The 25,750-nt window shown below is 39.9% G+C and overlaps 1 protein-coding gene across 1 annotated transcript in view; it reads right to left on the bottom strand.

Annotated features, from left to right (window-relative positions):
• The window catches only part of NEB (nebulin), a 201,774-nt gene extending 182,676 nt beyond the window's left edge, over nt 1–19,098 (bottom strand). Inside the window, exons 1-14 of the mRNA XM_065413682.1 lie at nt 19,063–19,098; nt 16,579–16,623; nt 13,895–14,080; nt 12,162–12,269; nt 11,241–11,345; nt 10,821–10,925; nt 10,610–10,714; nt 9,746–9,850; nt 4,362–4,466; nt 4,060–4,167; nt 2,420–2,536; nt 795–896; nt 602–709; nt 404–508 (exon numbers count right to left, since the gene is read on the bottom strand). Of these exons, the coding sequence (XP_065269754.1) occupies nt 404–508; nt 602–709; nt 795–896; nt 2,420–2,536; nt 4,060–4,167; nt 4,362–4,466; nt 9,746–9,850; nt 10,610–10,714; nt 10,821–10,925; nt 11,241–11,345; nt 12,162–12,269; nt 13,895–14,080; nt 16,579–16,623; nt 19,063–19,098 (1,440 nt within the window). The remainder of the gene's footprint in view (nt 1–403; nt 509–601; nt 710–794; nt 897–2,419; nt 2,537–4,059; nt 4,168–4,361; nt 4,467–9,745; nt 9,851–10,609; nt 10,715–10,820; nt 10,926–11,240; nt 11,346–12,161; nt 12,270–13,894; nt 14,081–16,578; nt 16,624–19,062) is intronic.
• Between the last annotated feature and the right edge of the window lie 6,652 nt (nt 19,099–25,750).

The raw sequence follows: 25,750 nt of genomic DNA on the forward strand, positions 1-25,750 counted from the left end.
GCAAGTAGCAGCCCTGCAATCTACCACGTACAAGGTGTACATGGCATTTATAGTCTGATCCAGTGGGTCTCATTATGATTTATTCTATAAAAATTAGAAAACTGGGGGCAAAGTTGTGTTTAGAACATTTGATGTGAAAAACGCTACATAGAGCAGAGCAGCAGCCTTCTGTGGTTACACCTCTTTGAAAAAAATAAATAGACTAAGCACATCCTGACCAATAGGTGTCACGAGAAACTCCTGAAAACAATACATATGAATGTGGCCTTTAAAAATCACATGTTCAAATAATCCAAAACACATGGAAGTCAATAGTAATCTTTCAATTGACTTTCATGGACTTTGGGTGAGTCCCTTCTGCAACTAATTGGTTTCCTTTCAATAATTATTGCCACATACTTACATCTTTGCACTGGTCTAATTTCTTTATAACTTCATACTCTTGAGTTATGGTTTGAGGGAAGTAGCATTTTGTCTTGTCCTCCTCGTAATCTGCTTTGTAATTTTTCTAGGGAATAAAAGTGACATTAGATAGTAAGCAAAGTGATCTTGCCTTGCAATGAGAGTATGGTGAAATCAACAAAAACACTGTCATACTTACATCACTCTTCATAGCTGCAACGTTCAGGTAATGTGTATGATATGGGTTCTCATAGCTTCCTACATAATGTCCCAAAATATTCTTTTGATATGCATCTTTATATTTAACCTGCAGGAAAAAATCACATATTTATAAATATATATAACTGAGAAAGTCATGTCTGAAATACAGGAACAATTACAACAATACTTACATCACTGAAGTTTTTCAGAACATTATCAATTTGAAACTTTGGAGTGTCACAATAATTAATGCTTGTTGCTTTTGACTTTTCATAGGCTTCCTTGTATAATTTCTGCAAAAGAAAATAAAGTCAGGTAATACAGAAGATTTCATGGAAATTCATTCATTTCCACCAGCAGAAATGATACTCTGACTAAAGCCTTTAGTGATAACATTTTGAAATGACACTAAGAAACAAAAGCAAGCCATCAGCTTGACAAGGCAATAATCTGCTAATGTAAAAAGCAGAGATGGGATTAGGCTGCAAAGTTTGGATCTGTATCTATGTTTTGCTGAAATGTCCATGTGATAGGCTCTAGGGTGTCAGTCCATTATATATAGGGGGCAGATGCAAAGTTCAGATCTAATTCCAGAGCCAAACTTTTCCAAAGGTCATGGTGTTCAGATCCTGGGTTTTGGTACATCCCTGTCTCTGGTGAAAATTCTGAGGATATAAAGCAAAAGGGGGAAGAGCAGGGAACAACCTATAGTTAAGGCTATTTTATTTTCAGATTTACTTTTCAGGTTGTTAAGCACAAGTCAATTTATGCAGCAGTTCTGCTTCTGAAGAATAATTTTTATGAAACATGTTAAACTAGAACATGTCTAGATAGAATCTACCTAGAATCCCTTTCAGCAATTAGGAGACAGGGGCAGACGATAGTATTACCAAATCTCGTACAATTTTATCACAAGTGCCATGGCAATTGGTGCTTTTCATAAAGCCCCAGGCATGGGAGTAGGTGAGAATCTCTGCTGCCTTTTTTTTTTTTTTTTTTTTTTTTTAAGTAAACTTCAGCTCCTCATGGTTGGAGAGAAAAGCTTGAAAACATGACTTAAGAGTTCCCTAAAGGCTCAAAAATCAGAAAGCAAATAAAAAGCACCCAAAATATATTTATTTTTTAACATATCTCTTGATTTTTAAGCCTGTCTCGTGATTTTTAGGGGGGGCTGACTCATAATTTTTGAACCCTTGGCAGGGCGTAACTAGGGCAGGCTCCTTCAGGGCAGAGGCAAGAGCGTGTCAGGGGCACAGCTCGGAGCTGGGGAGCACCCGGCTGTCATTACGTCACTGAAGGGAACTATGTATGCGAGTATGTGAGAAATCTACTTCTTTTAGCTTCATCAGACACCCAATGAAAGTTCCGTCCAGCTGTTGGAGAATGGATATGACTCTCTGATCTATAACACCGTCACAAATACTGCTGTAACAGCTGACAATGACACGGAGACATTAGAGAACAGTTAACTACTCCCTCAACTTGCCAAAACCTCCGTCTTTATCTCTTAAAGGGTTAGTATCGTTGGACTGGGTGGGTGTATCTCACAGTAAACAAAGCTTCATGCGGCAACCTGCAACTACTAAGAGGCTTCAGTGAAGATTATTAATTATTATTATTTATTGTTATTATTTATTTGTATTACCGTATGTCCTAGGAGACCTAGTCATGGACCAGGACCCCACTGTGCTAAGCACTGTGCTAACACAGAACAAAAAGACATTCCCTGCCCCAAGCACCCATACCATAAAGAACTGATGGGCTTGGTTTATATCATATAGCTGAAATATTCAAACTGAACTTTTATGGTACTTACATCACTCAGATGCTTTCCTGAAACTTTTAGCTGTTTCAGCAATGGATTCTCTGTAGCAGGAAGTACATTATAATCTGCAGTAGCTTTGCTCTTTTCATAGTCTTCTTTATATTTCACCTATAGAAATTAAATAAAAGTATATTTGGACTGTCTTCTTGGTTAGCCCTTTTCAGAAGGGCTGCTCTTGGAAACGAAGTGAATATCAGAGAAAGAGCATAATTTCTAAGCAACTAAGCCAGAGGTGGGCAAACTACGGCCCACGGGCCACATCCGGTCCGCAGGACCATCCTACCCGGCCCTTGAGCTCCTGGCCGGGGAGGCTCGCCCCCAGCCCGTCCCCTGCTGTCACCCCTCCCCCTCAGCCTCAACTTGCCGTGCTGCCAGCTCTCTGGGCGGCGGGGCTGCAAGTTCCTGCCGGGCAGCACGGTGACGTGGCTGGCTCTGGCATGGGAAGGGGGTGGGGAGCGGGGGGGTTGAATAAGAGGTAGGGGGTTCCGGGGGGGGCAGTCAGGGGACAGGGGGCGGTTGGATGGGGCGGAGGTTCGGGGGGGGCAGTCAGGGGACGGGGAACAGGGTGGGTTGGATAGGCGTGGGAGTCCCGGGGGGCCTGTCAGGGGGCAGGGGTGTGGATGGGGTCAGGGCAGTCAGGGGACAGGGAGCAGCAGGGGTTGGATAGAGGGTGGGGTCCCGGGGGGCAGTTAGGGGGACAAGGAGCGGGGGGGGGTTGATGGGTCAGGAGTTCAGAGGGGGGCAGTCAGGGGACAGGAAGTGGGAGGGGGCGGATAGGGGGCGGGGGCCAGGCTGTTTGGGGAGGCACAGCCTTCCCTACCCGGCCCTCCATACAGTTTCGCAACCTCGGGCCAAAAAGTCTGCCCACCCCTGAACTAAGCTGTTGCTTTATAATGAATATAGCATTCAACAGAATGCCAACTGTTCTTATGTAGCAGCTTTCATTCAGTGTGTCCCAAGAAGCTTTGTACCCTCTAATAGACAATCTCCAAAGTCAAATCCTTATTGCCCTGGATAATCCATAAACAGATATATACAGATCCAAGGCTCTGTTTCTAAATCAGTGGGTCATACTTCCAGCGCCACAAAAGACAATCAGGGGAGATTGTCAGGCATTGAAAAATTTATTACAATCTAAAGCAAAAAAATCTCATTCCCCCACTCCCTCCTCTCATTCCCCCACCTTTACCTTTCAAAGTCAAGTATACTCCAGCAACCTCTTGAAATACACGCACAAATAAATTATATAGATGTATCATTGTTATCATTGATACTATAAAAATAAGAGTACAAGTGTAACTGTAAGGAGATCACAGAAATTTTGGACATTGAATAAGGGATTGTCAACCAGAAAAGGTTGAGAATCACTGATCTAGGAAATGTCTTAAATAGGGAAATATTGGGCCAGATCCTCAGCTGGTGCGATTGCATAGCTCTGTTGATGTCAATGAAATTATATTGATTTACATCAGCTGAGGATCTGGCCCATAATAGAAGTCTCAGACAGAACAAGGAAGAAAGTTCTGTATCAAAGGGGCTTCACAGCTGAAGTTCTTGAATATAATTTGGAGTCATCAGAAGTTTGGCAGAAGTGGAACCAAACTAAGTAAATGGGGGAATTCTTAACTTACTTTACTGGCAGCAATTCCAACTCGCTTATTAGCCTGGTACTCTGGAGTGTCAGTTTGCATAAAGTAGATTTGGTCTTTCATGAGCTCATACTCTTCCTGGTATTTTCTCTGTAAGCAACGGAAAAAGAAAACAAAATGTATCAAATAAACTACCATTGAAAATAGTCATCCATAATATAGCTTAAATAGAAAAAAGAGAAGTACTATAAACAAAGCAGAAAAAATATAGCAGGCATTACAGGGTTGATAAAAATACAGGATACAAACATACATTTGGCCCAGTGTCTAAATAACTCTCTTACCATACTTAAATTATCAGCATTCGTCCTTGCAACTGCAACTTCATAGCAAGGAGTTTGACTCCACTTGCCTTTAATCTTATTTTCATAGTCTTCATGGTACTTAAACTATAACAAAATGAAATAATGTATATTAATCATAAGAACGGCCATACTGGGTCAGACCAAAAGGTCCACCTAGCCCAGTATCCTGTCTTCCAACAGTGGCCAATGCCAGGTGCCCCAGAGGGAATGAACAGAACAGGTAATCATCAAGTGATCCATCCCCTGTTGCCCATTCCCAGTTTCTAGCAAACAGAGGCTAGGGACCCCATCCCTGCCCATCCTAGCTAATAGCCATTGATGGACCTATCCTCCATGAACTTATCTAGTTCTTTTTTTAACCCTGTTATAATCTTGGCCTTCACAACATCTTCTGGCAAAGAGTTCCAGAGGTTGACTATGCGTTATGTAAAGAAATACTTCCTTTTGTTTGTTTTAAACCTGCTCCCTATTAATTTCATTTGGTGACCCCTAGTTCTTGTGTTATAAGAAGGAGTAAATAACACTTCCTTATTTACTTTCGCCACACCAGTCATGATTTTATAGATCTCTATACCTCCGCCCCAGTCGTCTCTTTTCCAAGCTGAAAAGTCCCAGTTTTATTAATCTCTCCTCATACAGAAGCTGTTCCATTCCCCTAATCATTTTTCTTGCCCTTTTCTGAACCTTTTCCAATTCCAATATATCTTTTTGAGATGGGGCGACCACATCTGCATGCAGTATTCAAGATGTGGGTGTACCATAGATTTATATAGAAGCAATAAGATATTTTCTGTCTTATTTTCTATCCCTTTCTTAATGATTCCCAACATTCTGTTAGCTTTTTTGACTGCTGCTGCACATTGAGTGGATGTTTTCAGAGAACTATTCACAATGACTCCAAGATCTCTTTCTTGAGTGGTAACAGCTAATGTAGACCCCATCATTTTATATGTATAGTTGGGATTATGTTTTCCAATGTGCATTACTTTGCATTTATCCACATTGAATTTCATCAGACATTTTGTTGCCCAGTCACCCAGTTTTGTGAGATCCCTTTGTAACTCTTTGCAGTCTTTTTTGGATTTAACTATCTTGAGTAGTTTTGTATTGTCTGCAAATTTTGCCACGGCACTGTTTACCCCTTTTTCCAGATCATTTATGAATATGTTAAATAGGACTGGTCCCAGTACAGACCCCTGGAGGACACCACTACTTACCTCTCTCCATTCTGATAACTGACCATTAATTCCTACCCTTTGTTTCCCCTCTTTTAACCAGTTATTGATCCATGAGAGGACCACCCCTCTTATTCCATGACAGCTTACTTTGCTTAAGAGCCTTTGGTGAGGGACCTTGTCAAAGACTTTCTGAAAATCTAAGTACACTATATCCACTTGGTCCCCCTTGTCCACATGCTTGTTGACCCCCTCAAATAATTCTAGTAGATTGGCGAGGCATGATTTCCCTCTACAAAACCCATGTTGACTCTTCCCAAACAAATTATGTTCATCTATGTGTCTGACCATTCTGTTCTTTACTATAGTTTCTATCAGTTTGCCTGGTACTGAAGTCAGGCTTCCTGGCCTGTAATTGCTGGGATCACCTCTGGAGCCCTTTTTAAAAATTGGTGTCACATTAGCTATCCTCCAATCACGTGGTACAGAAGCTGATTTAAATGATAGATTACAGACTACAGTCAGTAGTTCTGCAATTTCACATTTGAGTTCCTTCAGAACTCTTGGGTGAATACCATCTGGTCCTGCTGACTTATTACTGTTTAATTTATCAACTTGTTCCAAAACCTCCTCTAATGACACCTCAACCTGGGACAGTTCTTCAGATTTGTGAATGGCTCAGGTTTGGGAAGAATGGCTCAGGTCTGGCTATAATCCTGCTATAATGAACTGAATTAAAATAAAATAAAATATCAATCTCTCTGGAATAGCCCTTTATTTTTGCCTTACATGTTTGTTTTCAAAACTGTTTGTTATTTTTAAAAATTGCTTCAAGTTTTTCAAGTGCCTCAAATCCATTTTATCTGCTATTGTCATGGATGTTTTGGCTTAATTATTCCATTGCTTGGTTAACGCCTAGCTCCTTCTTCATAACTCCTTTTCAGTTGATTAGCTGAAATAAGACTTAGATTCAACAATATTCTCACCAATATGGAGGTTGCTTGCTGTTGGTTTTCTCCTCTATGGGAGAATACTGACGCAGATCCTTTTGGTTTAATCTGACTTAGATTCTAGGATACACAAGCTGAAATTTTCAAAAGTGCCCAAGGAAATCTACCTTAGGATACTTCGAAAATTCTAGACATAGAATATATGGATCTCTCCCTCTCTCACCCAAAATCATCTACAGTTCACTGGACAATGAGCACCATGCTTGGAAAATGTATAGCTGTTTATAATTTACACCAGCATTTTGGCAATATAAATTAGATTGTTCAATCATTGCCAAATCCTGCTCCCCTCCCCCAGCAATTGTCACCATTTTTCTCTTTTACACAATTGACCATAAGAGGAAAGGCAATGTCCTTTTAAGTGCACTTCAATTTATCCACCTCCATGTTTATAAATGTGTCTTGGTTTCTCTTGAACAGTGTTTTAGGTGGTGCAGATATACTGCTCATATACATTAGATTTAATAGTCTGATTTACCTATTTCTAAAACAATGTGTTATTCTATCAGGGAAACTAATTCCACAAGCCAAAATTCCACCTCTGCTTGTTCCAAAGCTTACTCAGTGAATCAAATTATCTCTTTTAATAACAAGCGCTCTTATTTTCTGCAGCTTGTACATGCTCTGCACTGAGGCAGCTTCAGTTGTGAACTACGATCCATGACTTCTCACTAACACACATATTTTCCCCTACTGACTCAACTAGAATTTCCTGCTACTGCAGACACAACATGTCACAGAACCAAAGGGGACCACCCAGATTTATGCAGGGTTTGCACACCCTTTACATGGTGCATATGATTACTATCAGCTTGTACTCAAGCTCATCAGAAATAAACTATTGTCTGCTCCAGTCTAGTTCCTATCTGTTTCCTAATGGATGCAGTGCAAAGGTTTTGACTTGGTGCCATCATGCTTCAGGCTACATTTTGATACTCCAGTTTATTTGCATGCTTCAGAAAATCTGAGCACTTCCATGCTGCTTCAGTTCTTATGCCACTCATAGAGACTGGCTATGGAAAACAATGCTAACAAAATGCTCTTGTTTTCACTGGCATGAACTACATATAGCCTGTTGACTGCTACTCATATTTCATTAACTTTATATAGTGATCAGTTAGTTCCTGCTGGTTCCATGATAAGGTCTTTTTGACATGCATTTATCTTTTGAGCTACATTTGAGTAAGGTTGCGAAGTAAGGTCCTTCAGCTATCTGAGAAATTTTCTCCAAATAAAATATTTTCTCTCTGCTGATAGCTAAGCTCATCACTATGTTCATCAATGGTTTTTCAACCTCAAGGGTCAATAATTGTGATTCCTTAACATTGTGCTGTAGTTAATTACTAGTACAAAGCAATATGATTATATATCAGCTACTCTTTAGTCACAGTTAGGGTTACCATACGTCCGGTTTTTCCCGGACATGTCCGGCTTTTCGGCAATCAAACCCCCGTCCGGGGGGAATTGCCAAAAAGTCGAACATGTCCGGGAAAAATGCCGGCCGGGCACTTCCCCTCCCGCGGCTGCTCTGCTCCTCCCCTGACTCTTCAGCTCTGTTTAAGAGCCGAGCCGCTCGAGCGCTATGGGCTTCAGGCAGCCCCCTTGCCTCCGGACCCCAGCCGCCGGCTGGGCACTTCCCCTCCCGGGCTCCGGCGGCGCAGGGTCCGGAGGCATGGGGGCTGCCCGAAGCCGGTAGCGCTCGGGCAGCTCGGCTCTTAAACAGAGCCGAAGAGTCAGGGGAGGAGCAGAGCCTCCGGCCGCGGCGGCTCTGCTCCTCCCCTGACTCTTCGGCTCTGTTTAAGAGCCGAGCGCTACGGGCTTCGGGCAGCCCCCATGCCTCCGGACCCTGCGCCGCCGGAGCCCGGGAGGGGAAGTGCCCGGCCGGGGGCGCAGGGTCCGGAGGCATGGGGGCTGCCCGAAGCCCGAGCGCTACCGGCTTCACGGTTTGCCGGGCAGCCTCCAGACCCTGCGCCCCTGGCTGGGCGCTTCCCCTCCCGGGCTCCGCTGCGCTGGGGAAGTGCCGGCTGGGGGCGCAGGGTCTGGGGGCTGGCCGGCAAACCGTGAAGCCGGTAGCGCTCGGGCAGCCCTTTTCGCGTGGCTGGGAGTGGGAGGGAGGAGGGGGCGGAGTTAGGGTGGGGTTGGGGCGGAGTTGGGGCGGGGCTGGGGGTGGGGAAATGGGCGGGGCCAGGACCCCGTGGAGGGTCCTCTTTTTTTATTTGTTAAATATGGTAACCCTAGTCACAGTTACATTCGGAACGGAGTTAAAATCCTACTTCTAACTTAGGAGTCTACATGACTTAGTCCCATTTATTTAGCTGAACTTTTATCTCTCTATATTCCATCCCATCTCCTGCATTCTTTGGTACTGATTTACTCTAACTATACCAGAACATAGACTGGAGATGACTGGTGCCAGGGCCTTTGTTAATCATGCCCTAAGGATTCACTGCTTGTTGCCATTAGCTAATTCAGTGTGCAAAATCACGCTGAAGACATCTTGTTTGACAAACTTTTCTTCTAACTGAGATCTGTGAACATGAGGATGTTTGAAATGAAGGACTCTATAATGTGTATAATAATTTTGCATTGAAATTCATATTTAAATATATTCTACAACATGAGTACAGCTTGTTCATTTTTAAGATCCCACAGGTGCATTTCATAATCAAAGATCAATTATCCAGTCCTACTAGAAAAATAAATGTGTTCCTTGAGAACAAATTATGGACTCCTTAGAAAATATTATATAATCAAAAATGCACCCATACATACAAACACTTTGCTATTTGAATTTAAACAAGCAACATAGTGGTTATGTTGATCATTATGACCTTCTATAGCGTACCCCTAGTACAAAGAGGGTGGAGAGAACAGAAAAAGAAGGAGAATGAGAGGATTGAGGAAGGGGAGAGGGGTGTAGGAGAGAAGAAAGAAGAAGGGGGGTGAATATGGGAATTGAAAAAGATGAGGAGGAAAAAAAACCCTGACAGTCATCATGGAAGACTAGATGGCAAACATAGATCCCCTTGTGAGGACTGATCTGTTTGTTTCTTTCTTTATTTATTTATTTCATTCTTGAACCCAGCCTGTATATAATGTATTTGCACTTAAATGATTCTGCCTCTCCAAATCCTTAAGCAAGATGTCTAGTTGGGAGAAAGCGGTGCAGTATACTCACATCACTGCGCTGCTTAGTCGCTTTCTTGGCGAGCTCCACATCAGGTGGATCTGGCAGAGAAGTGTATTTAGATTTTCGTTCATCGTGCCCCTTTTTGTAAACAATCTGAAATAATTCAAGGAGTAAACATTTACAGGAACTGCCTGTTTAAATAAACAACAGAACATTTACTCCTGACCTCTCTAACACTTCCATTAACAGAAGCAGTCATTTCCACTGCTGCAAAATAAGCTCTCTCAACCAGTGTAACTACTACAGTGTTCTTTAAGAAAGAGAGAAATTACTAACCTGCTAGGGGACTTTTGAAATACATTAATAGTTTGGATTTCAGAGCCCTGATCCTATGAGGTGCTGAATGCCCTCAACATCCACTGACATCTCGTATATAGCTCCTTAACCAAGGAGGTATTCAGTTCTTCAAGTGCTTCTATAAACATTAATGAATTAAACCATTTCTGTGAAGTAGGGAAGTATTGTTATCCCTGTTTTACACATGGGAGAACTGGGTGTATAGGCCCAATCCTGAAAAGTTCTCATTGTCTCCTGAGAGATGTTAAACACTCTTATATCCCATTGAAAACAGCATCCTAGAAGATTGGGCCAGTAACGGTTTGATTACATTAATTCTTCTGAACACAACTCAGAATCGCCAGTCTCTTCAGACTTTATAAACATTCAACACATTCAGTGCTTTTCAACAGACATAGCACTACCGTTTTCATAAATATCCACACTGGATCTTGGGACTGATTCTCTACTCCCTTATAGTGGTTTTATGCCAATGCAAATCCACTGAGAAGTCTCTAGAGGTAAATCAGCGTGACACCACTCTATTGAAATGGGCAATTAGGCTTTGCTACTTACATCACTAAGAACCTTTTGGGCCTTTGCTACTCTCCTCAACTCTGGACTGTCATTGTATGGGTAGAATAATGTTTTGTCTTGCTCCCAATCTTCTGTGTACAGTTTCTTAAAGAGAGAAAAAAGTGTCAGGAAGTAATTACTTGGAATGAAATAACCACTCACTAGCAATGATACATGCACTACACTGCCCCAGAGCAGAAGCTGCTCTTACCTTACTGAACATTGCCGTATTTTTTATTGCCTGCACAAGCTCTGGAGCATCGGGGGGAAGAAGATACTTATCCTTATTCTCCTCCCAGTTCTGTTTGTATAAAACCTGGACAGAAAGACCAGCATGTTGGTTAACTGTGCTTGAGGAAAGCACTAAAATGTGTTAGTACATAGCCAGCTTTTTCAAAATGTTGAGGAAGAAAAAGTCTCTAACAAAGAAAACCCACTGACTACCTCAATGAGGAGCATTTCAAAGTATAACACTTTTCTCTCTTGCTCAGTTGTTTCTCTGCTAATTATCTTCCTATGTTACTTTGAAATTTTGATACAATCATTCTTAGGGCCCTGACCTACACACTTTACTCATGGCTTGCTGCTACTGATGTCCACAACCCTCTCACAGAGTCACTCACACTCTTACCTTGCTCACTTGCTGCGACACCTTCTTTGCGTGTTCTATGTCCTTTGCTTTTTCATCAACATGGCAAATAGTCTTTGCAACATCGCCAGCCATACGATATTTAACCTAGATCAAGACATGCCAAACACAATTAATTGGGAGAAGTATTTATCAAGAAAACATCTGAGCTCTAGGACCCTCCCTCCTTGCAGGGTCCCAGGCCCAAACATCTACATCTCAATTAAACAGCCCCTTAACATGAGCCCTGCAAGCCCGAGTCAGCTGACACAGGCCAGCCATGGGTTTTTAATTGCAGTGTAGACATTCCCTAAAAGGTACCTAGTTTGTGTTAACACAGTGCTACTTGAAATGGGACTACAACAACGCAAATAAGTACCTTTTAGAGCACATCAGCAGGGTCTATTAAGGGCAGCTGTTTGTTATGTGGTTATATGAAAAGAGAAGTGTTTAAGCACATTTTGAAAGGTCTGATTTTGCAGTATTCAGGCAATATTTCCATTGACTTCAACAGGAATTCCACATGCAGAACAATGACAGGATGTAGCCAGCAGTGTCATTTAATTCAGTGCTTTATACTTTAATCAACATTTTCCCAGCATCCTATCTTTAATTTCAGATAAAAGTTTTTCAAACCCCTTTTGGCCACAGCCACCTGGAATTATTATCCAGCTGATCAAGGACCATTATCTCTCCTTCCTTGTTGCCAAGGCCTAAATCCCAGACTGAATTCTAGACTTTTAAGCTTGTCATTGAGTCTGCATTTCCTGCACCAGAGACCTTGGCAATGTTTCTGCTAAGCTTCCAGACTGGATTGCACAACATTATCTATTTGGTTACTGCCAATAGTTAAAATATGTAACCCAGGAGATGCAGCCCCTTACCAATTTATATCTCATTTGATTTATCAGGCCTAGCACATACCTCACTGAGCTGATCTTGCACTTTCTTAATTCTCCGAAGTTCTGGGGTATCAGCTGTGCTAGCATATGGCTTTCCTTTTTCTTTTTCAAACTGCTGTTTGTATTTGTTCTGAAAGAAAACAAGATTGAACATTACTCAGACAAACCCCCAAAGTTCTGGAGAAGCTTTAGCTAGAGCAGTCATCAATGTTTATCTTCACTGGGTTAGCAACACTGGGCCAGATCATCAAATAGCGTAAATCAGCGTAGCTTCATTGAAGTCAATTGAGTCCCATTGGAGCCAAAGGAGGTGTGCTGATTTACACCAGCTGGGGATCTGGTACACTGTAACAAATAGAATAGTCTGTTTCTCCTCTTGAGCTCACTTCAGATCACCCAGCTATGACACAGGTTAGGCCCGTAGGGAGTTTGGTTTTGCTATCATAACAATTATTCTATAAAAATCATGTAGCTAACAAAATTGTATTCGGATCTCTGAAAACACAATGGCTTAAGCTGTGCTCTTATTTATAGCTGTGTAACCCCACTGAAGTCAATGGGGCTGCACAGGTGGAAATAAGAGCAGAATTTGTCCCAGTGTTTCTATGGCTTTACAATATTAATATGACACACATATTTTTAAAATAATATAACGAATGTAGCTGCTTAGATATGCTGAAAATCCACATGACCTGATCCTGTTCCCATTGGTGTCAATGGCAAAGTTCCCAATGACTTCAATGAGATCAGGATCAGGCACATTGAATTTAATAAATTAAAGCTGGGCTTTACAAAGAGGCCTATGGCACCCAACTCCCATTGATTTTCACTTTGAGTTGGGCAGTCTCCCCACTTAAAATGTTTGCTATAGTCAAGTTGCTGATTTTATTTGCATGAGGTGCACTACTACTACTACAATTTTAAAATACTCCCTACATGTTGTGGGCTTAATCCTACAGCCCTTATTCAAGTGAGTGTCCTTGTTCACAGGATTAGGAGTATTCGTGTGTAATGTTTGCAGGACTGGGCCCTGGATTATGATCTGTCATGTCCTTCCTCCCCTCCCCCTGGACCAATTCAAACAATAAAATAAGTTATCACTTCCATCACATTACCATTAATTTTTTCTACCCTCTTTTTCCCATCTTAGAATGTAAAAACACTTCATAGACATTAATTGTGCCTCACAACACTTATGTATTTAGAGCGGGGCATGAAGTGGCACCCCAGATTGGAACCACTTTCTTCAAGCTTTTGGGAAAGTTTGGATCCAGATCTGGACTTTGCAGCTTGGCCCTTTGTCTATAGTTGGCCAAAAATGAAAAACAAACAAACCAATCATGCTTGAGCTTTGGGTAAGTTCAGAACTCAGGTCTATCTTTAATTATTATTCCAACTGAGGTGTGTAAACTGAGGCAGAGAGAGGTTAAATAAATTTTCCAGCAGAACACAAAGAGTCAGAGTCAGTGAGAGAGCTAGGAATGGACATCGGGAATCCTGGCTCTCAGATATCTGTTATAACCAATAGAACTCATGCCCCTCCCTCAAGCCACTTTTTGTGACATCATGATTCACTACCGTAACAATGAATGAATCAGGCAATGATGTAAACTCCTCTTTCACTGTAAATATCAGTAATCAACAAGGATGAGAAAGGAAATACAGAAGAGGACATTACAGTGATATTAGGGTTTGCTATGATTGTTTCTTTAAATCAAATATACATAACAGGAAGACACAAGTGTATGAGTTTACCTGACTGAACAGATCCTGCATTTTATGACTGTGTTTCAGGTAAGGTGTCATAAACTTGGACGAATCCACTTTTATCTTTTTCATCCTCTTTCTGACTGGCGGTGCAACTTGCTCAATGGTTCCTGAGGTGCCTCTGGGGCCAGTAGTTCCAGTGGTGGTGGTGGTGGTGGTGGTCTCCATGATTACCTGGGAATGTGGGCAATATGTATTTATTGGATTTTTAATTATAAGCCATAATTTTGCAGCAAGAACTTTTTAACTCTCCTATCTGATGAAATGGCATTTAATTCCTACTCAGGATCCCCCCACAGTGGGAACTGAGCTACAATGTGGGCCACTTTTCCTACTGGGATTGCCCAATGTGCCTAGTACACATCATCCAAGCAGGCAGTGTGAAGACTCTGCAGATTAGCCAATTTCTAAATCAAGCTTCTCTGGTTTTTATCCAGCAGCTCTGGAGTCTGGAGGGTATTCTGCTGCCATCATTCCACATGCGTATCTCTCATTGACGTCAGAGGGAACCTTGAGGGTAGATCGATGACAGATAGGCCCGAAGTGTAGAAATGATCTGAATACTAAGGGCTATATTGGGAGTATTGGAGGGAACACATATCCACACATTCACAGCTCCTGTTGATGTCACTGGGAGATGTGAATGTAGATGAAAGGCACTTATCAGCCTTCAAAAGGAATAGCCTTCCCCCAAAAGAGGAAAGAAATTGAGATAGCAAGATAAACATGACTAAACCCTTCAGATCTTCACAATAACTATAAGATTCACTAGGTGATTGAATGTATGTTCAGAATCCAGTTTTTCTACTAACCTGCATGTCCTGATGTGGATAGTCAGATCATAATCACAGAAGAGACTATCTGATATATGTATATAAGCAGTGGGTATAGCTCAGTGGGAAAGAGAGTCAATTTCCTTTTAACAATCTATATATTTGTTCATGCTGTAGGCAATGGTTTTAATACAAGTAAGATTTGAATTAAAAACACTAAAAGAAATTATTATAACTTACAAAAATAAAATTGTTTCAAAAGTGCATGGATAAGGAAGCATCAAGTCTTGTTTCATAATAGATTTGCTAAAAAAAGGAAAGCCTTCAAAAGGGAATGAATGAAGCTCAGATTTCTTGACAGTTATTTGCATTAATATGACGTAGAATAGCAAATATATTGAGCATTAGCTAAAGAAGAAAATGTTGGCAATACTTATCTTTCAAAATGCTTTATTCTGTGGGCACTAGTTGTGTTTCACTAATAATGTTCCAATATGTTGTTATTCACTTTAATGTTGCAACAGGTTAGTCCATATCCATTCATTTCTAATCAGTGAGGAAAGTAATGGCACCTTTTCTGTCATTAAATGGCACTGGAGAATCCTAAATGCACGCATGTGGTGATAAAACCATGAAAAAAAGTACATGTTGTTTCTTGTTACCTATTACATTAGGGCCAAATAATGGTTCAACTGAAGTTGACTCATATTAACTTCTTTTTTTTGGTTTATTACGCCATAAATGTACATAGCACTTTGCAGACAGCTATAAGACATGGTACTTGCCCTGAAGAGTTTACGAAGTTTGGCCCTTAGACAGTAAAACCTTCACACTAAAAAAAAGTTACATGTACCAGTGAATAGACTTAACCAGTGCCTAAATCATGACCTCATCAAAGAAAATGAGCAGAAAAAAAATGCGTGATTCTGAAAGTACAGTGAGTTTTCCTCTTTCATATTATAACCCAAGGGGTTACAGGGTATTAATACACCACAGACTACAGAAGAAAATCTAATCACATTAATTAGAAAGGCTATAGTGCTTACAGTGACTAATTTTCTATTTAAATAAAAAAAACTACCATCATTAATGTAATGCAAATCTGGTAAGTCAGATATAGAACTATCTGTTGCACCATTGCTTACTTTGAATAATTTGTGGCCATTGATTTCACTGGGTAGTTCATCTTAAAAAACAAATGGCATGACATGGCCTTTTTTTTGGCAGGGGTAGTCCTGAATTACTTACTCAGTAAAAGTTCCTATTTTGTCAATGGGCATTTTACTGGAACAAGGATTCAAGAAAGATTTTGTGACAGGACTCTTTGTTCAAAAGGAAACACTTTACCCACAGAATAAAACTATAAGGCGGTGCATCTTGATAGCCACAAACTATGAGGAGTATTTCACCTGGAAAAAGCTCTGAGTTGGAATATCCATACGAATGGCCTAATTGCAATTTCAAATTACTTTTATAACTTCCTGGGGGCACTACATCGCAATAACGGAAACAGGAAAAACATAGAAACAATCACTTTGCTTGTGACTAAGTCATACAAAACGAATGAGAATTGAACTGATGTGTAAACATAATAGATTTCAGGAAGAATCTTTCTGTACTTGTCTTCAGAATAGCTGAAGTACATAGGGCATATTAGAGTATACACTAGCCCATGTTTCCTGTTCATGTAATCCATGGCCCAACTTTGAGAGGTACTGAGTGCCCTTGTAAATTAAATAGAAGTCCCTTGAGAAGTAATCTTCACTTATTTCAGCTCATATTTATGCAGTCAGAATGGTGAAATAACCCTCAAAACACAGAATGGTTTATTATGCATTTGGTGCTTTGCATTAACAACATGTCCGTTTGCTCCACATGCAATCTCATACAATCCTTTACCTCCATTGGTTCACCCTCCTCAATGACAGTCTCTTCAGTGTAATACTATAAACAAAGGACAAACCTCATCATTTCTCAAGGTCATGCAGCACAGCAAAATGCCTTCCTTATCTCTTTGAAGCAATAACAAACACAGCTTTCAAACCCAATTTTGGGGGGGATGTAGTTGTGGTTCAGACATGCAGGAGCCTCTTTTCCATCCCTGGCAGAGCTCTGAGGATCCGCTCATTTTTAATAATAATAATAATAATAATAATAATAATAATAATTAGCAATTTGCAAACTAATTAAAATTCTTGTCAGGTAGGTGATAAAGATTATTAATTATCATGGCCATTTTACAGAGGCAGTGAGATTAAATGACTTGCACAAAGCAACAGAGAGAGTCAGTATCAAAGAAACCAGGGTTTCCCAAAAGCCTGGATGACGGTCACTTCAATCAAACTTCACAACAGCCCTCTCCATTTTACTGTACCCATTTATACAGATGGGAAAACTGAGACAGACTGGGCCAGAGCCTCAGCTGCTCTGAACCTGTAACATTTCATTGAAGTCAATGGAGAAGGAAAGATGAAGATGGAAATTAAAAAAAAAAAAAACACACACACCTAACGCTCATTGACTTCCAGTATTAGTTAAGTGTCCAGCTGCCATTTGTGCCTCTGAAAATCTCATGCACAGTGATTTTCCCCAAGGTCACACAGCACATCAGTATGCACCTTTTGGATCAGGCCCTAAAAGAACTGTGATTAAAACTCAGGCTTTCTAGGGCCTCAGTACTTTGCTCAAATAACTAGAACAAACTACCTCTCATGCGGCCTAATATCTGGTTATGTTTTTGAGTAGTTCCTGTTCAGTGACAACGTAGTGTGTCTGACTCACTTTTCCCAAAAAGTCTCAAGATACTCATCAGTGAAATACTATCTGGTTCTGTGATCAACTGCATTCTCTGCAAATCACAAATGGCTACAATATCCAATGTAGACGAGTACATCCAGAGGTAGGAGAAATATCCCTTAAATGAAATACCCAGTATACTCTGAGCCCTCTGTGTGAGTAAAAGAATATTCACTTATTCCAGCAATAATTTTCCTCTCTCTTTAAACAGAAATATCTGGTACAAGTTGATTACACAGATTTACATCATGTGATTTATATAAAACTAGGGTTATAGATTTAATGATTTTGGAAAGGGCTGAGCTGCTTCAAAATGATACCAGATGCCATTTGTTGCTGTTTTATTTATAACTTCTCCCCTGTGACTATCTCAGGAGGGAGCTAATAAAGCAGAACCATCTGAGGCTGTCCAAGAGATGTAGTTATAGATAGGCATACATTTTTTAAAAAACAAAGCAGGAGGAAATGGAGCTGTCTGGGAAAACATAGCCACATCACACAATTAAAAAAAAAAAGGAAATTGACACCTTATCAAAAATAAAATAAATAATTATCAGCCTAAAAAAGGAGATAAGTATGGAAGTGGGATTGACTACAATATAACTAGTGGTACAATTAACACTGATATTATTAGTCACTACATACAAGGTGAATCACAGATAATATAGGAAATCATAACAATTTGGAGAAATAGTTCCTTTTATAGCTAGATTCCAAAATACATCTACAGGGACCGTACTAACAGTGACATTTATTTCCTCAGACAAATAATGTAGATATGTAACTAATTGAATTAGCACATCTGCTTCTGACGATCAGAAACATACAGTGTTCAACACTGAAGGCTTCACCCTGCCATCCTGGCTCAGATGAGAAATCCATAGGATTTCTTGTGCGGATCAGAGTTGTAAAATTGGTCACTGAAATAAACATTATCTCCCCCCCCCCCCCCCCGAGGACACTATGGAAGCCATTCCAGTTGCCCTTATGTATTTTAATGGAATAAACATCGTTTAATAACTAAGGGCAGGTTTATTAATATAGTGTAACCATCTTATAGCAAAGTCATTTTTTCACTGACATTCACCCATGATAGTAGGCTGTTGTGTCCCTAGTTATTGGGGACTCCTCAAATCATGGCACTACAATGAGGTACAAAGCAATGAGCTTAAAGGAGGTCAAATTCATCCCTGCTGTAGCTCCATAGATTTTGGTGCTGTTACACCAGGGTTTAATTTGGCCTCAGATCTACACTGAGTATCCATACTGTATTGACCACATAGGTCAATGTGGTCAATACAGCCCTACATAGGGCTCACAAAAGGCCCCCAATATGGAACTTTCATATTTCTTCCTTGCAATGGGTGGGAAAGGTCACAATCCATATTCGAATAGATACTGGAACAGCAGCCACAGAGGTTCTGCTGTATTGATGGCACTGTTCCGTCTAATGTACCTGCACACACCCAAACTTGGGGAGCAGTTTGCTTATGTATAGAGATGGACACAAGCTATGCATCTTCAAAACATTAATTTGTTACAAGTTCACAAACAAGTAACTCCATTGTTAGAAGATTTTTCTCTTACCTCTATTACCTCCTCATACTCCTCGTCGTCTGCCATTTTCACAGAGTATTCCTCTGCCTAGCACCTATGCACTGGACATATAACAGATGAAAATATAATATTAGCCCAAAGTATTCAAATATTATGAAACTCTATTAGTCAAGTCCATTATGTGTGTGTGTCATGGTGTAATAATTGCTAATACCAATATATTATTTTACTGGCAAGTCAGGAGCAGAGCTTTAGCATGTGACTCACAAAAATTAAAGCCATCATGATCTAACTTTATTTCACTTTATTTCAGACTGCAGTGTTACTGGATTAAGCAACATGCTAATATCAGTTACAATTCAGGTCAAATATATGGAATCCAATGCTGACACATACTGAAGAACAAATAAGAGATGTGGTTATTTGTTAAAATATATGTTTGGAATTTTCCCCACTACAAAATTATCTGGAGAACTCTCCTTATCTGTAATATTTACATAGCCCATTATTTTATTTCATCTATTGTTTGGATGGGGTTTTCCTTGGTAAGTTACAATATAACAAGCAAAAATATAATGAAGAAAAATCTGGCATAATTATTTTTAAATGACCTTAAATTAATGAGGTTAATTTCTCTCTTCCCACCATCAGCCTGTATGGATGCTCCGTTTCTTAGCTTTTGTGGCTTTTTTCTATTTTTTTCCTTCAGACCTAGAAAATATAGAAAACCATATTGTTTGGGTCAATATTTGAAATAAAGGTTATTGCTGCAAAATTCAGATGGATTAATTAATGGAATGGTTATGCTATAGGCCTGTCAAAATTACAGCTTGCTACTAGACAATACATCCCTATTTCTAACGCTGGTGGTAGATGAAGGTTTGGAACAGCTGCTTTAGTCCAAAGATATCTGCCATGTAAGCTAATACTATGGAGTGGTTGGCTGGTTTCATTTAGCTAGCTAAACTGCAATTCCTTCTGAGGCAAGTGAAGACCAGTACTGCAGGTTAAATATAGGAACATACATTATTGTCCCTTTTTAATGCCAATATGTTGGGAAAAAATTAGAAGAAACCTATTTTGTTAAACCAAACGGCTAACTCATAAAAACAATTCACAAGTGGCATGTCTGGTGAGCAAAGGAGGCTAAAGCTCAGTCTAAGCACAAACATCAGCGGTACATATATGTACTTAACTATAGGGAACGTCTATCCAAACCCCATGTTTTATATCCTCCAGACATAGATCCAAGGATTTCTCTTCACTTACTGTGATTTGCAACCACGCAGGGTCCTTTTCATCACTTCTTGCTTAGGCAAAATACCTATTGACTTGCATGGGTAAGTAGTGAACAGAGCCCTCAAAAAGCTACAGAATAAGAAACTGCCCGATTGGCTCTAAAGAAAAAAAAACAGGCAAAATAAAATCCACTTACCAGCAATATTCTACAAACTTTCCTTAGCAGCAAAGCCTCTCCAACTCTTCCCTCCTGAGAAACACTGGGCAAAAGCAAGCCTGATGCATCAGATCCTAAATTATCATGTGGCCAGGCCAGCCAATGAGATTTAGACTTGCTCAAATTTCAGATGCTAAATATACCTAGTGATCCTTTAAAAGAGCACCTGTTCAGCAAATCCACAAAGAAAAAGGGAGTTAATCACTTCTTTGGCTTTCAACTAAAACCAAAACATATCAGGGTTTTGACTAAACTGCTTTAGGATTTCTTCTGAAATGGATCTTGATAAAAAAAAAAAAAAGATACATAAATTACTGTTGAATGCTGCAGACAAATATCAGTTAGTACCCAGATGGAAAATCCTTTTGTCTGAATGTGTAACGATAATGAATTTGCATTTATACAGCATATTTTACTCTGAGATGGACCTGAACAAAAACCCCAGAATCCATATGCCCCCTAACACTTTGAAGAAAGGTTAGATGTGGATTTGGACTTAGATCTTAACTTCACAGCTCAGGGCCATCTCTATTTTCATCCATAGCAATCCTAAAATGCCTAACAAACTTTACTCACAGTGCAAACTATATCTGTTGGTATTATCAAAGCTTATGGAATATCATACATAGGCACACACTGCTTTAGAAACAAATAATACATGTTCCTTGCAATGAGAAGCTTGCAATTTAATTCAGAAATATATAAGGCTTACGGAAACAATACAGACATAAGATGATAATGGGGCATGCTTCTGTGCAGAAATTTTGGAAGGTTAAGAAATAAAGTATATTATGCATGGATTAAAATAATAGAAATGATTATGGAAAATTATCTAGTTCACTATCAGTGCAGGATTGTTTCCTATGTGACATTTCTCGTGTTTTAACCAGTCTATTTTTAAAAGACCTAAAATGCCAGTGCTTCCATCACTTCACTTTAGATATTGTTTCACAATCAACAGATCTCACTGTCAGGAAGGTTTTCTTGAGAATCATCCTGAACTTCCTCTTCCTTAATTTCATCCAGAAACTCATGTTTATAACCCCTTTTACCATCCTAATTAATCCCCTACATCCAAGATGTTTTTAGTCTTAAGTTACTTGTATATGGTTATCATATGTGACCCATATATTTACTTCTTTAGCTCTTTGCTTCATTAGTCACTCCCTCCATCCCCTTCATCATATTTTTTCACTTCTTTGAACTCTTTCTACTTCGTTAATATCTTTCTAGGTGCTCAGAAATGAATTCAATATTCCAGGTGGAGTCTCACTAGAGCTATATAACCAGAATTATCACTTTCCTGCTCTATATTCTGATTCTTCTATGCATACACCCCAAAATTATATCACCCTTTTTTTCTCTGAAGTATTGATTTTAACTGATCTGCTACCTACTATCACTTCTAGGTCTTTTTCAGCATGACTGCTTTCTAGGTTTCTTTTTCACACTGAATGTTTCAGTTTTAGATTACTTTTCCCTAGATGCATTTGTAATAAGGGTGTGACACCCAGAGGTTCTGATAAGGGACTGAACTTTATTTCCTGGACCCAATCACCTGACTTGGGTCAGGGTTACAAAGGTTAAGAGCTCTGTCACATTACAGAAGTCTGTATTCACTGACTCCACTGGCCAGACAGAATCTCATTTACTGTTCATGTTTGCATCCTATATAAGTCTCTTTATATCAATTCTCTCTCATCTCTACTCCTGCTAGTTTAGTAGCATATCATCTGCAAATTTCTTTATGCTGCTGTTTAGCACAGCACATTAAGGCAGTTATTAAATAAGAGCAAAATGACACACATGCTGCAGGAATCACTTTGCCCGCCACTGAAATGCAACTATTTTTATTGTGAAACAGGACATGTCTAACAGCACCAGTCCTAGACTCTGTGAGTGGACCATTCCATGGCCAATTAAAATTACAGGGGGAATTTAAGGAGCATAAAAATGTGATTACTTAAATTGGAATTTGGCCATATATTTACCATATAGATCATAATTTCTAAGGGTGAAAAACTTAGCACTTCCAGGTCACAGGAGATTGACAGCAAATCTTTTCCCAGTTTTGATTGTCATGGTTTGCATACTAAGGCCCCAAATCTCAAAAGCAAAGCTCTGCAAGAACCATCAGGATTAGTCTTATTTCTGGTCAAAACAATGAAAAACCATTGAATTTTGATTGATTTCCACTCATGTCCAAAATGGATCCCTTTTGCTCAAAACAGCACACCTTTGCTTAGGTTTTGTGATGTCTCAGGCTGCATTGCGAAAGTTTACCACTGATATAGTCTTGATGTTTCATTCTGATTTCTCTGGAATGTCAGAACAGCAGTGATCAACATTATGTTCCAAGTTGGAACATTGGGTGCTGTTTTTGTTTGTTTGTTTGTTTGTTTGTTTGTTTTAAAACAAGCACTTCACTGAGTTTCATCTTATTGGTAGAGCTGGCTGGGAATTTTCCATCACAATGTTTTTTCAACAAAAATATGGTTTTCTCAAAATCAAATTTTTTCACAGGAACATGTCAGTTTTGCTCCCATCTGGAAAATCTGAACAAAATATTTCATGTCAGGCCACTTCAACATTAAAGTGTGTCTGCCTGAGATGTTGTGGTATTTTAGGTGTCTTGTGCCCCGCCATCCCCAATCCACTAGACTACATCTTCTACGATGCACTGCGGCCTCCCATCTGGATGAACTTTTACAGTGCATCATGGAAGTTCCATGACTGCAGTGCATAAAGGGAGATACAGTCCAACCATGGAGCCTAGCCCATAGAAGAGAATTGAGGGCATGAGAGAAACTGTAATATTGCTCCCAATAGCCAATTTTTAATCAACTCTAGTTATTATTTGAGCTGATCTAGTTATACGAGTGTAGCAGCCTGTGTGGACTTTCTTATTCCCCTAGCAGAGGTGCCTTTTGAAAGTTAGTTTGTTATTTTAGAAAGGGTTTAAGCTGGAGTGAAAGGGCTCTCTTTGTCCAGAGTAGGAGTGTCCACATGGGGAGCTGAACCAGTGAGACTACATAGATTTAACTATACCAGTATAACTGTACTGGTAAAACATTTTCACATAGACATGCCCTTAATGGGACCAAGGGGGAAAAGCTATACTGTCATCTTCTGGAGCTCTGGAGCCCTGGGGTAGTGGAGGGGGTTTAATGCCTTCAATCCTTTTGTAAGTACTGTAGGTAGTTGGAGTGAGATGAAGCAGGAATACATCTTACATGAGACATACACCTGTATTGAGATGTTTAGTCTCTCTCCCATTGGTCTGGCCTTTCTCAGGCCTGAGTGTCAGTGGACAATGACCCTTTTCTTTAGTTTGCATTGATCAATACGAGGATCTGCCTGCCTAGGTTGTTATATTGCTGCCCATCGCATAGTATCTGAGCACATACCTAGATAAAAAATGACAACTGTGACATCTTTTTCCCCCTGCTTGGTGAGGGATAGGCTTAGGGGATTGTGTGCCTCTATGTAGGAAAGGCTGAGGTGTTTAATGCCTCTTTTGCTTCAGTATTCACTAAAACAGTTAATGGGCCAGTTATTTAACACAATTAGTATTAATAAGGGGAAAGGAATGCAAGCCAAAACAGGGAAAGAACATGTTAAAAATATTTAGGTAAGTTAGATGTATAGGATAATAGGATCATAAGGAATAGCCAGCTTGGATTTGACAAGCACAAATCATGCCAAACCAACCTAATTTCCTTTTTAGACAGACTTACTGGCCTAGTGGATAGTGGAGAGCAGTAGACAGGATATATCTTGATTTTAGTAAGGCTTTTGATATAGTTCCATGTGACGTTCTCATAAGCAAACTAGTGAAACATTGTCTAAATGATATTATAATAAACTGGGTGCACAACTGGTTGAAAGACAATACTCACCGAATAGTTATCAATGGTTCGTTGTTAAACTGGGAGGCCATATCTAGTGAGGTGCCGCCAGAGTCAATCTTGGGTCTGGTTCTAGTTAACATTTTCATTAATGATTCGGATAATGGAGTGGTGGGTAAGTTTATAACATTTCTGGACAATACCCAACTGGGAGGGATTGCAAGCACTTTGGAGTACAGGATTAGGTTCAAAACAACCTTGACAAATTAAAGAATTGGTCTAAAAATCAACAAGATGAAATTCAGTAAAGACAACAGCAAAGTATTACACTTAGGAAGGAAAAAAATCAAATGTTCAACTATAAAATGGGTACTAGCTAGCTTGACGGTAGTACTTCTGAAAAGGATTTCGGGACTGTAGTGGATCACAAATTGAACATGAGTCAACAAAGTGATTCAGTGGCAAAAAAGCTAACATCATTCTGGGCTGTATTAACAGGAGTGTTGTATGTAAGACACGGGAGGTAATTGTTCCACTCCACTTCCACTCTGGGAAGGCCTCAGCTGGAGTACTGTGTCCATTTCTAGGCACCACACTTTAAGAAAGATGTGGACAAATTGGAGAAAGTCCAGAGGAGAACAACAAAAAATATTAAAAGGTTTAGAAAACCCTAACTGAGAAAAGACTAAAAAAACTGGGTATGTTTAGTCTTGAGAGAGGAATATTGAGGGGGGACCCAATAACAGCCTTCAAATATGTTAAGGACTGTTATAAAGTAGAGGGTGATCAGTTGTTCTCCATGTCCATTGGAGGTAGAACAAGAAGTAATGGGTTTAATTTGCAGCCAAGGTGATTTAGGTTAGATATTAAAAAAAAAACTTTCTAACTAGAAGGGTAGTTAAGCTCTGGAATAGGCTTCCAAGAGAGGCTGTGGAATCCCAATCACTGGAGATTTTTAAGAATGAGTTGGACATATACTGGTCATGTTTAGGCATACTTGGTCCTGCCTCAGTGCAGGGGTCTGGGCTTGATGACCTCTCAAGGTCCCTTCCAGCACTACATTTTTATGATTATTTGATCACCAATTGCATTTTAAACTTGCTGCACATTAGCCTGATTCTCCATTGCCTTATGCTTCTTTTATTCTGTTATAATTCCATTGATTTCAAGTTATATTTTGGTAGAACTAGAAGGAGTCAATCAGTTAGGCCAGATCCCATGACCTAGAACATAGGCTGCCCTCAGGGAGTAAGCAACATTGAACTGTGAGACTGCAATAGGTCACAAGTTCTAGAAAAGAGGCTATTAAAGCTGAGGCCTTACTCCATCTATCCCCGCATCTGTGTCTTTATCTGTGTGTTTAAAGGTTATCCAGGGAATCTCACGTGGCAGGGATGTCTTCAATTTTCCTGGC

This window comes from Emys orbicularis, chromosome 11 (assembly GCF_028017835.1).
Source record: "Emys orbicularis isolate rEmyOrb1 chromosome 11, rEmyOrb1.hap1, whole genome shotgun sequence".
In the NCBI taxonomy this organism is placed as follows: domain Eukaryota; kingdom Metazoa; phylum Chordata; order Testudines; family Emydidae; genus Emys; species Emys orbicularis.